A 16,282-nucleotide genomic window follows, 5' to 3' on the forward strand; every position below is an offset into this window, starting at 1 on the left:
AGTTGCTCTTAGAATGTAACACATTGCTTTTGGAAGATTGTTTAATGGATTATAAAAGATCATTTTCTTATTTGAGTAAGAAAGAATACGTTTCCACGGTTCGTACGTTGAACATGGGAAATATGAAACAATCAATCAAAATTAGCACCCCTTGCATCAACAACATACCATATCTATCCTTTCAAAAAGTGATAATTTTTTGTCAAAGAATGATGCTCGCTTTAGAATTTGTGTAGGAAATTTTAAATCAAGTGTATGCAGTTGCCTTTCTCATACAGATTTGAAAAAGTGTAAGGTTTTTGACTTGGTGCCAAAAAAAGAGCTTGTTTTAAATGAAAAAAAACTGTCAAATATACGAAAACATACCTTCTCAGATAGTTGCTTTTGGTTTCCTCTTGAACATTATGATATTGTTAATTTTGAGCTGCTAAAAGTACTCTAGTATCGAAAGAATGGGTCATCTCCAGAGAAAACTATCGTTATTCGTCGTCTAAAACTTTGCATATTCAACTCTGTTTGACGTTGTTCCTTTCCATCGATATCAATAATCTTAAATGAAATAAAGAAAAAAGACCCAGAAAGCAGAGTGATTTTTGATAAACATAAGAAACATAATATTTTCTTGAATAAAAAAAGCCACAGCTTTTTAAATTCCATTTATCCTACCACAAACAATAAGGTTTATCATTTGAGAGCATCATTTTTACAAATGGAGGATTTTTACAAGAATAAGAAGCATCCCTTTTCAAAAATTATAGCTTGAATAATGCAAACTTTTCATTGGAATGTTAAAAGCCAATATCATTGAATTATGGCATGTCGTTAAGTCCAGGGCCTCATAAACACGACGTTCGTTGAGTTGCTCTTAGAATGTAACACATTGCTTTTGGAAGATTGTTTAATGGATTATAAAAGATCATTTTCTTATTTGAGTAAGAAAGAATACGTTTCCACGGTTCGTACGTTGAACATGGGAAATATGAAACAATCAACCAAAATTAGCACCCCTTGCATCAACAACATACCATATCTATCCTTTCAAAAAGTGATAATTTTTTGTCAAAGAATGATGCTCGCTTTAGAATTTGTGTAGGAAATTTTAAATCAAGTGTATGCAGTTGCCTTTCTCATACAGATTTGAAAAAGTGTAAGGTTTTTGACTTGGTGCCAAAAAAAGAGCTTGTTTTAAATGAAACAAAACTGTCAAATATACGAAAACATACCTTCTCAGATAGTTGCTTTTGGTTTCCTCTTGAACATTATGATATTGTTAATTTTGAGCTGCTAAAAGTACTCTAGTATCGAAAGAATGGGTCATCTCCAGAGAAACTATCGTTATTCGTCGTCTATAAACTTTGCATATTCAACTCTGTTTGACGTTGTTCCTTTCCATCGATATCAATAATCTTAAATGAAATAAAGAACAAAGGCCAGAAAGCAGAGTGATTTTTGATAAACATAAGAAACATAATATTTTCTTGAATAAAAAAAAGCCACAGCTTTTTAAATTCCATTTATCCTACCACAAACAATAAGGTTTATCATTTGAGAGCATCATTTTTACAAATGGAGGATTTTACAAGAATAAGAAGCATCCCTTTTCAAAAATTATAGCTTGAATAATGCAAACTTTTCATTGGAATGTTAAAAGCCAATATCATTGAATTATGGCATGTCGTTAAGTCCAGGGCCTCATAAACACGACGTTCGTTGAGTTGCTCTTAGAATGTAACACATTGCTTTTGGAAGATTGTTTAATGGATTATAAAAGATCATTTTCTTATTTGAGTAAGAAAGAATACGTTTCCCACGGTTCGTACGTTGAACATGGGAAATATGAAAACACATCAATCAAAATTAGCACCCCTTGCATCAACAACATACCATATCTATCCTTTCAAAAAGTGATAATTTTTTGTCAAAGAATGATGCTCGCTTTAGAATTTGTGTAGGAAATTTTAAATCAAGTGTATGCAGTTGCCTTTCTCATACAGATTTGAAAAAGTGTAAGGTTTTTGACTTGGTGCCAAAAAAAGAGCTTGTTTTAAATGAAACAAAACTGTCAAATATACGAAAACATACCTTCTCAGATAGTTGCTTTTGGTTTCCTCTTGAACATTATGATATTGTTAATTTTGAGCTGCTAAAAGTACTCTAGTATCGAAAGAATGGGTCATCTCCAGAGAAACTATCGTTATTCGTCGTCTATAAACTTTGCATATTCAACTCTGTTTGACGTTGTTCCTTTCCATCGATATCAATAATCTTAAATGAAATAAAGAACAAAGACCAGAAAGCAGAGTGATTTTTGATAAACATAAGAAACATAATATTTTCTTGAATAAAAAAAGCCACAGCTTTTTAAATTCCATTTATCCTACCACAAACAATAAGGTTTATCATTTGAGAGCATCATTTTTACAAATGGAGGTTTTTACAAGAATAAGAAGCATCCCTTTTCAAAAATTATAGCTTGAATAATGCAAACTTTTCATTGGAATGTTAAAAGCCAATATCATTGAATTATGGCATGTCGTTAAGTCCAGGGCCTCATAAACACGACGTTCGTTGAGTTGCTCTTAGAATGTAACACATTGCTTTTGGAAGATTGTTTAATGGATTATAAAAGATCATTTTCTTATTTGAGTAAGAAAGAATACGTTTCCACGGTTCGTACGTTGAACATGGGAAATATGAAACAATCAATCAAAATTAGCACCCCTTGCATCAACAACATACCATATCTATCCTTTCAAAAAGTGATAATTTTTTGTCAAAGAATGATGCTCGCTTTAGAATTTGTGTAGGAAATTTTAAATCAAGTGTATGCAGTTGCCTTTCTCATACAGATTTGAAAAAGTGTAAGGTTTTTGACTTGGTGCCAAAAAAAGAGCTTGTTTTAAATGAAACAAAACTGTCAAATATACGAAAACATACCTTCTCAGATAGTTGCTTTTGGTTTCCTCTTGAACATTATGATATTGTTAATTTTGAGCTGCTAAAAGTACTCTAGTATCGAAAGAATGGGTCATCTCCAGAGAAACTATCGTTATTCGTCGTCTATAAACTTTGCATATTCAACTGTTTGACGTTGTTCCTTTCCATCGATATCAATAATCTTAAATGAAATAAAGAAAAAAAGACCAGAAAAGCAAGAGTGATTTTTGATAAACATAAGAAACATAATATTTTCTTGAATAAAAAAAGCCACAGCTTTTTAAATTCCATTTATCCTACCACAAACAATAAGGTTTATCATTTGAGAGCATCATTTTTACAAATGGAGGATTTTACAAAAATAAGAAGCATCCCTTTTCAAAAATTATAGCTTGAATAATGCAAACTTTTCATTGGAATGTTAAAAGCCAATATCATTGAATTATGGCATGTCGTTAAGTCCGGGCCTCATAAACACGACGTTCGTTGAGTTGCTCTTAGAATGTAACACATTGCTTTTGGAAGATTGTTTAATGGATTATAAAAGATCATTTTCTTATTTGAGTAAGAAGAATACGTTTCCACGGTTCGTACGTTGAACAGGGGAAATATGAAACAATCAATCAAAATTAGCAACCCCTTGCATCAACAACATACCCGTATCTATCCTTTCAAAAAGTGATAATTTTTTGTCAAAGAATGATGCTCGCTTTAGAATTTGTGTAGGAAATTTTAAATCAAGTGTATGCAGTGCCTTTCTCATACAGATTTGAAAAAGTGTAAGGTTTTGACTTGGTGCCAAAAAAAGAGCTTGTTTTAATGAAACAAACTGTCAAAATATATGAAAACATACCTTCTCAGATAGTTGCTTTTGGTTTCCTCTTGAACAAGAATTTGTGTAGGAAATTTTAAATCAAGTGTATGCAGTTGCCTTTCTACTACAGATTTTGAAAAAGTGTAAGGTTTTTGACTTGGGTGCCAAAAAAAGAGCTTGTTTTAAATGAAACAAAACTGTCAAATATACGAAAACGTACCTTCTCCAGATAGTTGCTTTGGTTTCCTCTTGAACATTATGATATTGTTAATTTTGAGCTGCTAAAAGTACTCTAGTATCGAAAGAATGGGTCATCTCCAGAGAAACTATTGTTATTCGTCGTCTATAAACTTGCATATTCAACTCTGTTTGACGTTGTTCCTTTCCATCGATATCAATAATCTTAAATGAAATAAAGAACAAAGGCCAGAAAGCAGAGTGATTTTTGATAAACATAAGAAACATAATATTTTCTTGAATAAAAAAAAGCCACAGCCTTTTAAATTCAATTTATCCTACCACAAACAATAAGGTTTATCATTTGAGAGCATCATATTTACTAATGGAGGTTTTTACAAGAATAAGAAGCATCCCTTTTCAAAAATTATAGCTTGAATAATGCAAACTTTTCATTGGAATGTTAAAAGCCAATATCATTGAATTATGGCATGTCGTTAAGTCCAGGGCCTCATAAACACGACGTTCGTTGAGTTGCTCTTAGAATGTAACACATTGCTTTTGGAAGATTGTTTAATGGATTATAAAAGATCATTTTCTTATTTGAGTAAGAAAGAATACGTTTCCACGGTTCGTACGTTGAACATGGGAAATATGAAACAATCAACCAAAATTAGCACCCCTTGCATCAACAACATACCATATCTATCCTTTCAAAAAGTGATAATTTTTTGTCAAAGAATGATGCTCGCTTTAGAATTTGTGTAGGAAATTTTAAATCAAGTGTATGCAGTTGCCTTTCTACTACAGATTTGAAAAAGTGTAAGGTTTTTGACTTGGTGCCAAAAAAAGAGCTTGTTTTAAATGAAACAAAACTGTCAATATACGAAAACGTACCTTCTCAGATAGTTGCTTTTGGTTTCCTCTTGAACATTATGATATTGTTAATTTCGAGCTGCTAAAAGTACTCTAGTATCGAAAGAATGGGTCATCTCCAGAGAAACTATCGTTATTCGTCGTCTATAAACTTTGCATATTCAACTCTGTTTGACGTTGTTCCTTTCCATCGATATCAATAATCTTTAATGAAATAAAGAACAAAGGCCAGAAAGCAGAGTGATTTTTGATAAACATAAGAAACATAATATTTTCTTGAATAAAAAAAAGCCACAGCTTTTTAAATTCCATTTATCCTATATCAAACAATAAGGTTTATCATTTGAGAGCATCATTTTTACAAATGGAGGATTTTACAAGAATAAGAAGCATCCCTTTTCAAATATTATAGCTTGAATAACGCAAACTTGTCATTGGAATGTTAAAAGCCAATATCATTGAATTATGGCATGTCGTTAAGTCCAGGGCCTCATAAACACGACGTTCGTTGAGTTGCTCTTAGAATGTAACACATTGCTTTTGGAAGATTGTTTAATGGATTATAAAAGATCATTTTCTTATTTGAGTAAGAAAGAATACGTTTCCACGGTTCATACGTTGAACATGGGAAATATGAAACAATCAACCAAAATTAGCACCCCTTGCATCAACAACATACCATATCTATCCTTTCAAAAAGTGATAATTTTTTGTCAAAGAATGATGCTCGCAGAAAGAATAAGTTTCCACGGTTCGTACGTTGAACATTGGAAATGTGAAACAATCAAAGAGTTAAACTTTTTTTGTAGGTCCACATCAATATATTGACCACTTTGTATCCTACTTTATCAAATAAACCAAATTGAAGGAAAATTCTCAAAGATTCTGGAAAGATCGAAATGAGTCTGAAAGAGCCTTTAAAATTCTGGAAAAGTCCGACAAAATTGAGAAAGAGCTTGAAAATTTGAAACAACACGTGAAATATTCTAAAAGAGTCTGAAAAACTTTGAAGAATCTGAAAAAATCCAAAAAGTTTTGAGAGAGACTGAAAAATTCTGAAAGTGTCTAAAAAATTCTGAAAGTGTTTGAATATTCTGAAAAGTGATGGCAGATTCCGACAGAGCCTGAAAAATTCTTAAAGAGCCCAATAAAATTCAGAAAGAGTCTAAAAAGTACTTCTAAGTCTAACAGAGCGTCAAAATTTCTGTAAGAGCCTGAAAAATACTGAAAAATCTGAAAAAGTCTTAAAGAGCCCTGAAAAATCCTTATGAAAGTTAAAAAACCTTCCAAAATACCACCCGCCTGTTCTGAAATCCATTCTTCAAAGAGTTCAACATAATCAATCCAAGTTCCAAAAAATATAATTACAGTAAAGAATGTTTCTCATTAGGAGTTGATTTCGAGAAAGTGGTTTTGGTGTCAATCTGTCTTCAAAACATTTCTCCTCAACAACACTCTTCTCACCTTTCAAAAAGTTTTGACAATATTTTTTTCTCATTTTAAAACGCTCTCAAAGGGCCTCCTCAAAATGCGCGATTCCCTAATGGCCAATTGAAATCGACATTAAGTGGTTCGAAAATGAAATCGACAAATAATTTAACAAAAGAGAAAGCTAAAAAACAAAAGAACAATTATTACCCGAGAGGCGCGAGGTCATGTAATCATGAATCATGGAATTATAATGATTCCATGATGTAATCATTATTTCAAAAAACAAGTTTTGTAAGTTCCAGATTATTTGGTTATTCGGGGAGGGGGGGGCACTACAGCCCTTAGGGGTCCTTTTTCCAAGCTACCCAAAGTGCATTGTAAGGGTCTAAATGAGCAAAGATTAGAAAATATCTAAATATGCACCCTAAGGGTGTAAAATTTGGAAAATCTTTTGCCATAAAATGGTCAAAATGTTTCAAGAAAATACCACGGTAAGGGTCGAATTTTCGCCCAAATTTACTTGCTTTTGACTAAATTCGAATATTTCCAGATTGTAATTCTTTTATTTTTGTAATATCTCCTCAGGCCTGGCGGAACAACTGTTAATGTGGGGAGGCTGAAGGCTCAAAATTAGATAGAATTTGCTAGGAAATTGAGAAAAAAGTCCCATTTGCTCAAAAGTGTCTCCACCGGGCCCGGGCCCGCTCCTTTAAATTTGTTATCTAAACAAGTAAAATTCCAAAGAATAGCTTCTATATTTCTAGGTCACTTTTTGTACAATTCCAATTCGAACATACTATATACCGTTGAAAAGACAGTTCAGAGCACTGTAATTTCTTGGAAAAATAATTCCAAAAAAATATGATAAACTGAACGAGAAGTTATTTTTTTCAAAAGAAGGTTTTTTTGCGAGGGCTCCCCTCGGCTCGCCCCTCGGTGTTAACTAAATTGAGTTCGAACTAATAAAAGAAGTTCGGTTCAGGGAGAACCCACTGTTATAGTATTCCAAAGAAAAGCTCAAGCATCAAAGAAAAGAGTATGGTGAAATTTTACGGTATTTCGATTTGTATTTACAAAATCTTTATCAAGGAAAAGTAAGAAATGAAATTTTAAAAGGCGAACAAATGTACAATATGGGTAAAATGAGGGTAAAGCACCTTGAAATAAAATATGAAAATAACAACTGGAGGGACTGGAGGAGAGGTAACTTTTCTCAAGCAAGAATAAGTAAAGCCTTAAGATTTTCGCCACATGTTGAATGAATCGAATCCGGCTCTTTCTATGTTTGATTTTACTCTCAATCTGGCGCCTGGGTGAAAATCACGCAGGTATCGCGTTTCATCCAAGAGTATCAAATCTAGCCCTTTAGGGGCTTTGAAATCAATGAACTAGATCTTCTCAAAAGTCAGTTAAGCTTTTGGTAACCAATTGCCTGGTATTAAAACTAACAATCATTTTCATGCGACCCATTGTCATATTTGAAGGTTATAATTCTTACCTGATGTTGAGATTCCAAATCTTCTATATTGTTTGGAAATTTAGCGTTCAAGAAACTTGGATCATTGATTCGAATCGATAAAGACATCACATTGCTGTAAAGCCTATTCGAGCTTTTGAACAATCAATATTATACAATTGACAAATATAAACTGTCTTTAGATATTTACATGGATATTCCAGTAATCTATGACTCTTACATGGTCTTTCAATTGTTTTCACGGGGTCCAAGACCAGCTGGCTTATCCATCTTTGAATTGAAAGGAATATGAATGAAGCGGATTTTTCATAAATCTTTAGCAACTTTTTAATTATTTTAAAATCAATAAAAGATTATACACTTTTTTAATGAAAAGATTTTCTAAGATTAAAATGGGACTCCATAAACGCCCAACATAAGCACAAAATTAAAACGATTTGAAAAGAAACTTGAACATAGGTAGAATGGCTGACTTTTAAACAGTGTACCAAGAGAAGTTTAAATTCGAGTACAAAACCAACAAAAATATGACGAAAACAATTGAACGTTCAAAGTGACCAAGAAGTAAGAACTGCATTTACCAAAAAATTATCAAAATCATTCTTAAAAATACTTTGTTGAATGGCTTAAAATTCGCTAAAAGTTATCGTAATGTACATCCCTGTCTCACAGCCCAAGTAGAACTTTTTTCCTCAGTGGGGATAAAAATTCCTATTGAAATCCCAGATGGGTTCAATTTTTAAACATTGAATCGCAAATGGAGAGTCAAAGTTAATTTCCCAGTGGTGCTGCAATTCCAGGATATTCTCCCACCGGGGACGAAATTTTACCAAATTTTCAGTCGGCTGGGGTCCAAGCGGGTCTGTGATACAGGCGTTTTAATGGGAAAGTGCCCTATTTTTTCTATCAAAATAAAATTCGAACGTAAGTTTTTATCTATATACAAAGAGTAACAAAGAACAATACACGGTCCAAGAATACGATCAAAAAAAATTAATCTAAATCGCTGTCACTGTCATACACAATACCAACCATAGCCGGTTTTGACGTAACTTTCTCAACACTGTTGTTAATTGGAGGATGAATCAATTTATAAATTCCATCTAGCATTTTTAAATCTGTTTTCTCCATGAATTCCAGCATATACTCTCCAAATTTCAAGGCAGATTTACCAACTTTCATCACGTGGATAAGATCATCCGGTAAATATGCAGACGGATCGACAGCAATTGCACGGCACATTATCTCAGCTTCTTCTAACTTTGAGCGATCGACCTTACAAAACAAAAGACTCTTGAAAGCAAAATACTCAAAGGAAAGAGTGCCGCCCGATATTTGAAAATCACAAATTTTGGGGTCTCAAATCGAGACAAATAAACCAATTTTTTTTTTAATTTCGGGACCCTTAGCGGGACTTTATTCGTAAAATTTAGGCTTTTTGGGAATAGATATTACAGCCTTTTGGCTTTTTTTACCCATAGAGGGACCCTAAGGACGGCACATACCCGTACCCTCCATTTGCCTAAGTATCCCACTGGGTTTTATTCAGGTTATTTGACCTTTCCATAAATAACTGGCTAGTTTTACAGTGCACTTTGAGAAGTTTGGACATTTTTTCCCTGAGTGTCCCCCGGGCGAGGAAGTCCTTGATTTGATGCAAAGACGATGAAACAAGAAAGAAAAACTTGAGGAAAAGGCTACCTCTCTCAGGATGTTCATTTTGCTGATAAAGATATTTTCCATATATCCTGTTCCAAAACAAACAGCTAGTTCACCATACAATTCACCAATAATATCGAATATTGTACGATCTTCAAACCACGATACAGGATGTTGCTCCAGAAGATTGAACCATGTTGTTTTTAAGAAATAGGAAGGCAGTGATTTGTCTTGATCTGTCACTGATGATTTGATGCGTGCGTAGTAAATACACTTCGCCACTAGGTAACATTTTCGATGTTTTTCGGTCTGGATTTTGGTGAGCTCCAATTCTAAGATAGAAAATGCGGAAGTTCTTTTATATGTCAAAATAAGTCTGACATAAGTGCATGAGTGGATGCATGATACACCCCCTTCTCACAGACCCAGTAGGATTTTTTCAGCCAGTTTGGTTAAAAATAACGGACTAAAACTCAAAGGGAATTGATATTGCAATTTTTTTATGGCTGGTGATTTCAATTTTTTTTGTTTAAAAGTCAAACATTTAGTGGGGATGGAGAAAATAGCATAATATTTTGCAACGAGGATTGATTTATTTGATTATTTTCAGCGGGGACAAAAATTAGAGCATAATTTTCCACCGGGGACGATATTTTGGACATTTTTTCCAGTGAGAAGGGGTCCCAGTGGGTCTGTGAGAAGAGGGTGTCATGATTGAACCGTATTTTGACAAAGTCCGAAATTGGGTCCAAATCTTCCTAAATATTTTTCATTGAAAATCTTGAAGTACCATTTTGAGGATTACAATTAGGCATCATTATGAAAAAAAATCAGGAAAGAACAATGAGAGGATTGTGCACAAAATAAAAAAACCTTACTTTTCTACATTTTTTGACCCAAATTTGCCCAAAAAAATGTTTTTTTGAAGATTGGGTTCTGTCAGATTTTAAATATTATAACCATTTTACATCATAGTGAAAAAAAATCAATTTCCCTAAAAACATAAATCAGGTCATCCAGTAATCCGATGCGTCTCAAAAAAATTTTCCGGAAAAAACGGTTTCAGTCACTTTTTAGATAACCATGCCCTCTTCCTTTATACAAAATATAAGTAAAAGCTTAACTAAAAACCCCATTTTTAGGCTTTTTTTGAACCAAATCCAAATCTTTTCTCAAAATAACATTTTAGGTATCGCTATTTTGCCCCTTAGTGCGAAAAAATTAGAAAAAAACAAATGAGAAAAGCTGATAAGAGGCAGATGGACGAACAAAAGTTAGTTGATAGGACCTCCGGGCCGTCCCAAAAGTCAGAATTTAATACTAAAGCTGTCAAACTAGAAAAACCTTGAAACCATCCATAAATTGACATCCAAAATCCCCCCTAAATTTCTATCTAGGAAGCTCAATCCGTGAGCGAGTAATTAGAAAAAATAAGATTAGAGTTGGAAGAACCTGCCGCAGAGAAGGAGATTCTCCAATCAGCTTTCTTGTCACCACCCTCAAAGGACTTGGGTACGATGTGACAACCATTGGCGACGATCAAATCAACCATATTTTGCATCGGCCAAAATTTCCCTGTTCTGCTCAAAAACTTGTCGGCGATTCCAGGCCATTGCTGAACTTTCAAGCTTGGGACATTATCAAAGAACAGTGGACCGAACTCATTGAAACAAATAAATGGCATGAAATTTCGTTTGGAAATGACTCCAGCTATTTCGATTATCAGTGGTATCAATGACGATGTACAATCTGCTTTCTCAAGAAACATTTGTAGAATTTTGGACATCGCAGTTACATCAGGTGTTGACGAGTTATCAGGAAAAGCTCGGTAAATGAGATCTCCGATATTATCCACGCATCTTTTCATCCTTGGAGGCTCCTCCGTTCCATTAGACAGATCATCTAATGCGGACGCTGGAAACCAATACTCTTTGATGGGCCATCCACATTTTTCAGCCATTTCACCCAACGTCATATTAAGCGTATAATTCAAATGCATTTCACATTCAAGAGAAGGACCTTCTCTCTTCGTATTCTCTGCATCTTGTTTACCATCAACGATCATTAGACCAAGAATTTCCGTCATGATGTCAACACGAAGGTAACAATTGGCGTCAGATTTCAATTCTTCCAACAGGCTTAGCATTTTCTTTCGATTACTCTCGCTAGTAGAGGGAGGTTCATCACTTCCACCATGACCACCAACCATCACACGCCTTGGGTTATACGTTTCAGTGCTTGCAAATGCTTCCAAAATCTGTGGATCATAAGCCATTTCATAACAAGAATTGATAGTTGATTGTTTCATCTTATAGAACCCCAAATGCTCTTGAATAATTTCCACATCAGGACATGTGTCCAGAGAAGGGATTTCACCAACACAATACATACTGTCCAATTCCATGGTGATGATTGGGTCTTGAGGGCCTTTCTTGATAAACCATCTGCAGATGGACGCTCTTTCTTCGATACTACCACTAACAGAGAGCTGCTCATCTAAGAATACACGAAATTTTTCTCCAAGTTCAGGGTGAAGTTTAAACCTGTCCAATTTATTGTATACCCATCGGTGATTGATGTTTTGAAAAATCTTGCTCGCCTTTTCGTCAAGGATAAAAAGATCATCAAGTGTTGCTTCGAGATCGTTCTTAATATGCGCAGTAGCCATTTTTGTTTGCTTATTCTGAAGAAAAACAATATTGTCAGCTCATAAAAATGGGTTGACATTGAAATTTCGGTCGGTCACTTGAAACTTAATTTTGAAGAAGTCGGTCCAAGAGATATTTTATTTTTATTGTTTTAGGTTATTTATCAAATTTTCCTCACTTCAAAATATATTGCTGTGATATTTTTTCCATTCATACTGAATTTTCTAGCTCGAAAACAATTGATTCGAGCCTCCAGCCATAAAAAACCATGGGAATTTCAATCTCTATCGAGTCTTGGTCCGTTAGTTTCACCCACTACTGGCTGAGAAAATTCTACGATGTCTATGAGAAGGGGGTTTAGTCATAAAAAAATAACACACCATGTAAAAATTACATCGAAGAAAATTGAAAATGTAAATGATGATGTAAAACTTAAACAAAAGAACTGAACAAGAAAAAGCTGAAATATCTGGTATATCAACATATTTTAGTAGTATTAAACAGGGTTTAAATTTCACGGTTGAGCTCGCCCACTAAGTCATAAGATCTTGCGGGGACTTTATTTCGCGGATAGCATTATCAGGAGACAATACCACTGGGTGAAAAGCCATCTTTCCTACAATTCCAAATTTCGAAAAGTTCATATTTCCTGGATTTTTTTTTTTTAAAAAGTCATGTTTCCAAATATTTCAAAATCTGAACATTCAGTTTGTTGAAAGATCAGAAAATTGATATTTACTGATATTTCTAGATTTGAAATTTGAAATTTTGTAATCTTTTCAGAGATTTGGAAATTTGAAATTTCCAGCATTGAAAAAGAGCTGAAAGATGAGTTTTCCAAAATTTTTGAAGAGAAAAAATACGAACTTTCCATGACTTTAAAAAGTCCAAAGATCTGAAATTTCCAACATTGAAAAAGAGCTGAAAGTTGTCTTTCCAAAATTTCCAAATTTTGAAAATCTCATGTTCCCAGATATTTCCATGTTTTTGAAAATTTGAACTTTCAGTTTTTGAGAAACTCAGAAAGTTGATGTTTTTAGATGCTTTCAAAACTTGAAATTTCATACTTTATGGTCTTCTTAGAAGTTCAGGAAATTTCATATTTTCAGTTGCTAGAAAAACCCAAAAGATTCTCAAAAATAAAAAGGCGACTTTTTCGATTACCTGGAAATGACACCGATATGTGCGAGCAGTAAGGGTACCCTTTTTTATACCTCAAAAGTCTTTCAAAGGGGTACACATCTATAGCTTATTATTCTCCCAAGAGGTCCCAAAATCTAAAAAATGGAGAATTAGGTGGCTCATAGCCAGGAAATACTGGCTAAAATTTCCCTATCTTACAAAGTGATGAGGGAAATAGTAGTATCTGCTGAACAAGGAATTCGACATTTTGGAGGTTTCCACAGTGAAGCGATAGGCGGGTTTCCTGTCTAGGTGGCTCACGACTTTAGAAAAATTAGGAGCATAAATTTTGTGGAAAATCCTCAAAAATTCTAAAGTTTTTCTCAAAGAAGGCTGAAACGTGAAGCTTTAGTACAAAAATAAAAACAGCACAAGAAAGAAAATTGTTCTTTCTGCTATTATTCCTTATATGGAAGTAATTGCTCTCCCTAAAGAATTTATACTTTTGAACCACCTTTGGTATGACGTAGAGTTCCTTTATTCATTAGATTTGTTTATTATTTTCAACAAAAGAAAGCGAAAGAAAGAAAACGGGGTTTATTATCTTAATTCAATAAACATCGTGTTGAGCTTTTGTACAGAAGAAAATAGCAAACCAAGTTTGATGCGTCTTATTTTTACAAACTTTTTCCAGGTAAGTCATATCAATTTTATTCCATTCTTATCGCTTTTAAAATTAAAAAGCAAGTTTTTCCATGTAAAATTTACCAATTGAAACCACTTTAGTCGGTAAAAAATAATTATTAAAATAATTTATACAATGTCTCCAGCCAATCAAATACGAGTACTCAATCATGTGATTTTGAGCGGACATCTGGAAAGTTTGAATGTTTATTTCGTTATTTCTCTCTAAAGTTCTTAGGTAGATCAAGGAACTTGAATAAATAGAGATTATTTATTTATTCAAGTTCCTTGGGTAGATGAAGTGGTGTTGAGTTTTGGTTGAATTTCTGGCGCGTAAAGTTATTTATTTTTCACATTATCTAATGTTTTTATTTTGTTTTTAGAAAAGAAATATTTGAAATGGAAACAAATTCAGCATAGACGCAACCATGGAATCATTCTACCATCAAAACTGTTATCATCGTTATGTTGTTATCGTAGAAAAACTTTTAACTGAAGCCTTTGCTCGATTATAAGTCTTGTTGCAATCGGTGAAGTAAATTCATTTGGATTTCCAATGAAAAGTATATCGATACATTACGCTTCAGAATGACAGACTTTATCGGTGGCTTGAAAACTCAAAACTTCACTTCAAACATATACAAAATTTAAACTCGGAAATGTAATAAAAATAAACGTGTACAATGTAGTCCAGAAACTGGAGCTCGACTACTTATTTCGTATGTGAGGCTGTAATACAGACTCGGCAAGAATGGGATGGATATTGAGATGGGAGATTCGGCAGATTTTTTAGAACATATTAGCTTTTTTATCTTTGAAATGAAAGATGTTACAATAAAGATATAATGTACTGTATATGTAGTAGATTTTTTCAATGAAAATGTTAAAGATGACCTTTCGATTGAAAAGAATACCAGAAAATATTTGAGGTTTCAACGTTTTGGGAATTTAGAACATGTCACATAGTAGAGTTTCCAAAGTTGGAAAACTTGACATTTCCATTCTTCAAGAAATCCCCAAAAAGATGAATTTTAAAACATAAAATAAGACCAGGAAATTTCATATTTTAAATTTTGGAAATTTAGAAAATGTCACACAATGAGCTTTCCAATTTTGCAAAATTTGATATTTCCATTCCTCAAGAAATCCCCAAAAAGATGAATTTTAAAACATAAGAAAAGACCAGGAAACTTGATATTTTAAATTTTGGAAATTTAGAAAATGTCACACAATGAGCTTTCCAATTTTCGAAAATTTGATATTTCCATATGTTCATAAAGTTCCAAAAATCTGGAATTTCCAGACATTTTTAGGAATTTTTTGGGATTTCAAATGTATTGGAAATTTGACTTTTCGCCCAGTGTACTTTATAAGTATTTTTACCATATTCCGCAGAAACTGCGAAATTTAATCCTGGCGAGAATTTATCTCATTAAAGTAAATTCCACTGCCAGATTCCATCACTGGCTTTGCTAACCAAACCAGCACTAATAATGACTTTTGAAAATTAGTATGAAGAGGCTAACTTGATTTTGGCATATCCGACATTCAAAGGATAACTGTATCTCGATTACAGCTAGTTTCATTCATAACAAAAATATCCAATATCAAACATGAACTTCTCACACATGAAAAAAAGCCTTCATGCCAAATAACTACCCAGCTTTGCAAACGGTAATGGCTATAGACGTCAGTAATAAACGGTTTCATATTTTACTTAGAAACCAAACCACAAACAAATTTTTAATGTTTTTATAAGAACCTTTACCTGAGTTGATTAGGCGAAAATCTATGAACCATTAACAAATAAAAAGAACATGTTCTGTTCATTTTATCTAGATGTTCTTCTATCTTTGATAAAATGAATCATTCAAAGTGATTTTAAAAGATAGGTACTTAATAATATAAGATTGAGTATTATTTCAGCAAGGAATTTCAAATAAGAAAATAATACAGTTGACGCTCTCTAATTCGACGTTCTACTATTCGATAGGCTCCCTTATTCGATGAAATTGAAAGTCCCCGTCAACAAGAAACTCTCATAAATGACGCTCCCTTATTCGATAAGCTCCCTTATTCGATGAAAATCCAATTCTCCTTGAAGATCGAATTAGAGAGCGTCAACTGTAGTTCTTCAATTTTATTACAAGTAGTTATCTTGCAAGGTGAGTTGTTTACTTCTTTTTACAAATGGTTTCACATAACAGAACAACGGCGAGGTCAAATAACGCTAATTACATAATCTAGCATGCTACACGACTAATGCATACAAAGTAGAAATTAAGCAAAAAATAATGTAAGGGAGAAATTCAGTTCATACTATTTATTATTTTATTATTTTTATTATTATTTTTTATTATTTTTATTTATTTTTATCATACTAATACAGGGTGGGCAATTTTGGTGGGCTATTTTTCCCATTCCAACTGAATTTTCTGACTTACAAGATAATTGAAA

At 33.3% G+C, this 16,282-nt stretch overlaps 1 protein-coding gene and 1 long non-coding RNA gene across 2 annotated transcripts; both read right to left on the bottom strand.

The window, feature by feature from the left end:
- Window positions 1–493: 493 nt before the first annotated feature.
- On the bottom strand, window positions 494–3,077 carry LOC136824726 (uncharacterized). Its single transcript, XR_010849157.1, has 4 exons — window positions 2,938–3,077; window positions 2,083–2,265; window positions 1,224–1,406; window positions 494–549 (listed from the first exon to the last, which is right to left on the bottom strand). It is a non-coding gene; the product is annotated as an uncharacterized lncRNA (long non-coding RNA).
- Window positions 3,078–8,480: 5,403 nt separating this feature from the next.
- Window positions 8,481–12,050, bottom strand: LOC136824725 (uncharacterized). Its single transcript, XM_067080702.1, has 3 exons — window positions 10,824–12,050; window positions 9,414–9,703; window positions 8,481–8,987 (listed from the first exon to the last, which is right to left on the bottom strand). The coding sequence occupies exons 1-3, from the start codon at window positions 12,037–12,039 to the stop codon at window positions 8,706–8,708; spliced, it is 1,788 nt and encodes a 595-aa protein (XP_066936803.1). The 5' UTR covers window positions 12,040–12,050; the 3' UTR covers window positions 8,481–8,705.
- Between the last annotated feature and the right edge of the window lie 4,232 nt (window positions 12,051–16,282).

The sequence above is a fragment of the Clytia hemisphaerica genome, unplaced genomic scaffold (assembly GCF_902728285.1).
Source record: "Clytia hemisphaerica strain Z4C2 unplaced genomic scaffold, Clytia hemisphaerica genome assembly, whole genome shotgun sequence".
NCBI classification, from domain to species: domain Eukaryota; kingdom Metazoa; phylum Cnidaria; class Hydrozoa; order Leptothecata; family Clytiidae; genus Clytia; species Clytia hemisphaerica.

What these genes read in the sequence shown, in the direction of transcription:
- LOC136824725 (XM_067080702.1), bottom strand. Translation starts at nt 12,039, where the DNA reads ATGGCTACTGCGCATATTAAGAACGATCTCGAAGCAACACTTGATGAT. An exon ending in AATCTCCTTCTCTGCGGCAG is followed by an intron (nt 9,704 to 10,823) that starts GTTCTTCCAACT and finishes TTTCTATCTTAG; the next exon opens with AATTGGAGCTCACCAAAATC. An exon ending in AAATGAACATCCTGAGAGAG is followed by an intron (nt 8,988 to 9,413) that starts GTAGCCTTTTCC and finishes TTGTTTTGTAAG; the next exon opens with GTCGATCGCTCAAAGTTAGA.